The sequence below is a fragment of the Notamacropus eugenii genome, chromosome 5 (genome assembly GCF_028372415.1).
Source record: "Notamacropus eugenii isolate mMacEug1 chromosome 5, mMacEug1.pri_v2, whole genome shotgun sequence".
Lineage (NCBI taxonomy): Eukaryota > Metazoa > Chordata > Mammalia > Diprotodontia > Macropodidae > Notamacropus > Notamacropus eugenii.
The window spans coordinates 400,375,683-400,381,682 of NC_092876.1; the positions used below are offsets into that span (position 1 = coordinate 400,375,683).

Sequence of the window (6,000 nt, forward strand, 5' to 3'; positions counted from 1 at the left end):
AAAGAGTTTTAGGTGATATATGTGTGCCTGAATGGAGTAGTATTCTAGAAGTCAGTACACTTCTTGTACAACACATGTCTTAAAATTAATAAATGTGTGTGTGGTTATTTTTAAATTCTGAACTGTATAGCTATGGGGAAAAAATGCAGCTGGTCAGTTTCAAGTCATATCCAAAATCCTTGCCATTGCTAACATAAACAAAATTAATAGACGGATATCATACAAAGAAGACATTATGGATAATGAAAGAATGAAAAGAGATGGAACCTTACCTTAGAGCCACCTAATCCAACCCCCTGATTCTATTGATAAGAAAAATGAAACAGGAATTGGATAATTTGTGCAGGCTCACAATAGTAGTTGATGGCAGACCCTGTCTCTTAACTCCAAAATACAGCATTGTTTCCACTGCTCCAAACTGCTGATACATGACTGTGAGTTACAGCTACATTACTGGTTTCCACATTCAGCTTTTTCTATCCCTATTTGTAAACAGGATGAAATCTTTTCACTTTGATATAGAACTGTTCACTCTAACTAAAAAAGCCTCTATTTCTGCCTAGAGTACTACTGTCAAATATATTTATATATTTAAATGTATTTAAAGATCTCAAAGAAAGGCATTCATGGGCCATAATTCTAGAAACTAAGAATAGTACACTTACATTCTAGATTCTGACTAATCAAACTAATTTAATTACTTTTGCAACTCATGACTTTGAGATAATTATCTTTCTTAGGCATTTTGTAAAATCTGCTTAGAATACTGTTACTAATTCCATGAACTGCCAAAGGCACAGAAGGAAAAAAAAACCCCACTTGACTCTTGGTCAATTTCTGTGTGGAACTTCTTTTAGATCTGAAAGTCTTGGCTTTCTCTTTAGCACTGTGAGTGATGCTGGCAAAGAACTGTGAATTTCTTCTTTTGGGGGTCTGATCATGGTTTTAGGGTTTTTATTTTCATTTTAGCCCAGAGAAAAATGCAATGGATTTGTGAGGGTTTTTTTTTTTTAATTATAAACAACCACTAAGAATCACAGAATTTTAGTGTTGGAAAGGGTAATAAAGGCTAGTTCAACCTATACCTGAAAGACTTCCCACTATAATAATCAATCAACATGCATTTATTAAGTACCTGCTATGTGCCACAGTGTGCTAAGCATTGAGGATATAAAAAGAAGCAAAAGGTAGTCTCTGCCCTCAAGGAGTTTACAATCTAAATCAGGCAACTCAAAGCAAGCAAGTATATACAAATCAAGCTACATTCAGGATAACGAGAAAGTAATTAACAGAGGGAATAAAAACCCAACACATGACTGTCAAGTCTCTGCTGGAAGACCTCTAACCAAAGGGAACTCTACTTCTTCAGGCAACCTATTGTACCTCTGGTCATCCCTAATAGTAAGGAACCTTTTCTTAACATTAAGTCTAAATTTTTGTTTTTGTGACTTCTGTCCATCACTCCTGGTTCTACTTTCTGGGGTCAAACAGAGTAAGTCTAATCTTTCTGCCACAGGACAGGGCTTCAAATACCCGAAGACAGCTATCATGCCTTTAAATATTTCCAGTTCCTTCAAATAATCCTCATATAACATGGCCTTAAGGCTCTTCAGATGCTTAGAACTGAACATAATACTCTAGATTTGTGCCTGACCAGAGTACTGTAGAATCTCATCTCTTCATTCTTGGAAACATACTTCTCAATGCCTCCAATGATCACATTAGTTTTTTTTAGTTTGTTGTTTGTTGTTCAGTCATGTCTTGATTCTTTTTGACTCCTTTTGGGGTTTTCTTGGCAGACATACTAGAATGGTTTGCCATTTCTTTCTCTAGCTCATTTTACAGATGAGGGAACTGAGGCAAATAGGGTTGAGTGACTTACCTAGGGTCACATATCTAGGAAGTGTCTGAGGCTGGATTTGAACTCATGATGATGAATCTTCCTAACTCCAGACTCAGCACTTATCCACTTTACCATATAGCTGCCTTTTTTTTGGCTGCCACATCACAATGCTGACTCATATTGAGCTTTCAGACCACCAAAACCTTCAGAGTTTTTTCAAATAAATTTCCAAGTTTTCCCCACATTGCACTTTGAAATTGGTTTTTTGGACTCAGGGGTTAGACTTTACATTTATCCCTACTGAATTTTATAGTTTTCAATTTAGCCCACTACTTGAACCTGTCAAGGACCTTTACAGAGCCTGACTCATTCAACAAAATAACCATCTCTCCCAGTTATATGTCATCAGCAAATTTAATAAGCAAAAAATCTACACCTTGATTCATGTCACTGATAAAAATTGCAGCAGACAGAGCTAAAAAATGACAGTCTGGTGAACAATGGGTAAAGAAGTATGTTCTGGTGGGTTTCAGGAAAGGATGAAGTGATTCAGTAATAAAGCAGAAGAAGTCCGTTAGAAGAAGTACAACCTTCAACTCCTGGACTCCTACTTAATGAAGCAAGATAGGTAGACACTCACTTCTCAAATACAATCTGTTCTCTTTTCCTTCTATTACCACTACTCTTCTAAAAGTAATGGGCATTGTGCATGATTGCTCTCAGGAAAATCTGAGCCTCTTTCCCATGGTTTTCTCTTGGGCTTCCCACTAATGTAGAGGTAGAAAAGTGTGTCAAGAAAGCAGTTTTTATTTTCACAGAATTCTCCTGGGGACTACTCAACAGCCTGGCCCATGAGCAGCATGTCAACTGCTTGCTTAAGTTTTGGTAAATCACATTAAAGTCCTATTCTAATGTCATATTGGGTTTTGGAGGTGACTCTGGGTTCCCCAGAATCCAAATTCAGCAGTAGACTGCATAACTGTTATTTCAGAACCAGATTAGGTAAGAGGTTCATCATCAGAAGCTTGGGCACTAGGGGATGGATTTTATTGGCCACAGAAGTCTACAAAGGCAGTGACAGATTACAATCTACATCCATGTAAGAAGTAAGCATGCCAATGAAACAGCTGATCCTCAGAGTATTAAATATTACACCAGCTGGATTTCATTAACTTAGGACAGGTCTAGCCCAGGCTTCTCCTTAAAGTGGACAGAAGACTATGGTAATTATAATAGCTAATCTTTATAAAGTTCTTCAAAGTTTGCCAAGCGAGTTTTTACATATAATGTCTCCTTTCATCCTTATAGCAACCCTGTGAATAAGATGCTATTATTATAATTCCCATTTTACAGATGAAGAAACCAAGGCTAAGAAACATTGACTTGCCCAAGATCTATGAGGATTCAAATCTTAATTTTCCCAAGTCTAACACCATATCCACTACACCATCTACCCGTCTAGGTGGAGTATATATATAAAGTAATGTTTTCATCAGTAATGGTGGAGTGGAACTGATACAGATAGGAGACTGACCAAGAGCTAAGCTTGAGCCAAAAGGTTTAGATTGCTAGTCTACAAAATTAATGGGAACCAGGTATGGTGAAAAGGAGAGAGTGTGATCTGCAACTCCCAAGGTTAATCTATGGTCCTGAACTATAACTTCAACCTATAGGATAGAAAGTACTGGTAATATCAGTGCCATTTGTCCAGATGTTCGGGGAGTAGGGGTGACAGGGTTAATATCAGCAAAAGAGTTGATTTTCAGGAGAGGAAGGGACTGAGTTAACAGGTCTGCCTATAATTCCACCAGCCTTAGAGTTGAATGGCCATATTCTTTAATATTTTTACAGTGAGCTGAATGTTTCTAGTCAGGATCTAATCAGTACTATGTCAATAGTGCCTCCCTTTCCCAGTGTTTAAGTAACACTAAGATGTTGCTAATTATTTTATCTAATTAATTAAAAGTTGGAGGTTGACTATAAGAGACAAAAATACATTTAAAAGTCTGCTAACAGCCCCAAGTAATTTTGCACAATCCTGCTTTAAGTAAAGGTTTCAAAGTCAATTACTTTGAAAGTAACTAAAACTCTGAAAGTGAAAATGGTTACTCACTTTGGAGGGGATCGAACTTTAAGCCGGACAGAAAGACAAAGTACAGTTTGAATGACCAAGGTCACTTTCTTAAATGAAGACTACTGTATGTCATGCTCTCTAATGCTACTCCTTTTTTAGCTCTTGAATGGAAAACTATTATTTTCCACTCTTTGATGCTTTGAAAGTTGAAATAGGATAAACTGTGGCTGAAGCACTTATGGGAATTTCATTCTCAGATAAAGGTTAAGTGCTTCCCAATTGAGGAGAGGATTATCCAACAAACAGGGAATAGAAACATTTTTAAAATGCACTTTCTTCTCATTTTACATTAGTGGGGGAGGGGAGAGAGGCGAGGAAAGCAGGTATTTGAACGGACGTAAGAATAACTTCTTTAAGTTTGTTTGAATAAGGTTCTCTAGAATGAACATGACCTCTGGAGGTTTCTTCACTAGTTTGATCCTCCATTCTGTGGTAGCCAGTGTCATTTACGAATCACCCCTGAGTAGATCGCATACCTACATACCCAGGGGGATCTAAACTCTCTTTAATTAGTGCTTTAAGTAAAAAAAAAAAAATGTTTTTAACCTATGCCCAATGCCTCTCCAAAAGCTCAAGCTGTGTGTACTTGCTAATCGTCTACAAAACTAAAAAAATTAAAAACCTTGACAGAGACCCTACTCCAATATTAGAATAGTGGGGTGGGGGGAAATGACTGCGGCCAAAGGAAGGAAACAGAGGTTACAGAAAAGACTTTCACTTGAGCAGGACACACAGCTCGGGAGCCCCGCTGCTCTGCAGCAGGGGTGGGTCGGCTGCGCTCCCAAGTGCGGATGGGCGCTGCAGCTCCATCCCTGCCTCTGCTCACACTGCACTTAGCCCATCTTCCGCAGGGGTGGGCGCTATGGACCACTCAGGCTACTGAGGAAAGGGTGACAGCATCACCCAGAGAAGCATCAGCTACAGAAGATACCGGGGGAGGGAGGTGCGGAGCAGGGTAGACAAGGGGAAGCACCCCTAGGTGGCCCGGGGCCAACACCAACCAAAAAGATTCAGACGCTCCCCCCAGGCTTTCATCGCTGTCAGTCCCACCCCACCCGCATTGAAGCCGCCCGGGAACCACCGCGTTCTGGTCCGTACCTCGTCTCTTTGCTCTCACGATGCCTTTCTTCTGCAGCACAAAAGTGGATCCGTTCACCAGGCTGGAAACCACAGCCACGCTCAAGCCGAGGGACACCGCGGCGGGGCTGGGGCTGTGCGCCCCTTCCCCGGCTACTGCGGCTGCCGTCATCCTCCTCCTCCCCGGGCAGAGCCTTCCTCCTTACTTGCTACCGAGAGCAGCCCGGGCTCCCGCGCCTGCGCACACCGCTGGGATCACGTAAGAGCCTGGATGGCTAAATTTTGCTTCTAACTCCGGGTTTTATCAGCGACTGAGAGGGGAGGGAGTTAAGCAGGAAGAAAGCAAAACTTTGGGTTCAATGCAAGGGTAGAAAAGGGAGGGGACGCGGGCAGCAAAGAGAGAAAGTAGCGCAAGCACCTGTTTTGTATTTTTCCAGGATGCAAGTAATGCCCGCTAATTAATATTTATGGATACAATAACCATAATAGCAAAAATTTATATAGCGTTTAAAGATTTGCAAAATACTCTGAATTATTTCTTCTGATCTTCATAATAACCCTGAGAGGTAGGTGCTATTATTATCCTCATTTTACAGATAAGGAAACTGAGGCTAAGGTAGGCTAAATGATGTCCAGGGTTACACAGCTAATAACTGACAGGCAGAATTTAGATCCTCTTGGCTCCAAGTCCAGCACTCCTCACTTCTAGTTTACAATCTAAAGAAAAAATAAGATAGATAAACAAGGACCAATGTCGTAAATGACAGATTTTAATGGAAAGAGGTACCTGTTTTGTTTCCTCTAATAGAACTTAGGTTTGAAGCCAAGCTGTAGGGAAATGTTCAGAGAAAATGTGGAAATTAAGATGTTGTTGAAAAATGGGGGAGTTGTAATTTGACTTACCCAGGGAACTTTTCCAAGGGCAGAGAAGATGACTCACATTTGA

At 40.2% G+C, this 6,000-nt stretch overlaps 1 protein-coding gene across 1 annotated transcript in view; it reads right to left on the minus strand.

The window, feature by feature from the left end:
- Positions 1-5,331, minus strand: part of NIPA1 (NIPA magnesium transporter 1) — a 52,711-nt gene extending 47,380 nt beyond the window's left edge. Inside the window, exon 1 of the mRNA XM_072614566.1 lies at positions 5,076-5,331. Within this exon, the coding sequence (XP_072470667.1) occupies positions 5,076-5,226 (151 nt within the window). The 5' untranslated portion in view covers positions 5,227-5,331. The remainder of the gene's footprint in view (positions 1-5,075) is intronic.
- Between the last annotated feature and the right edge of the window lie 669 nt (positions 5,332-6,000).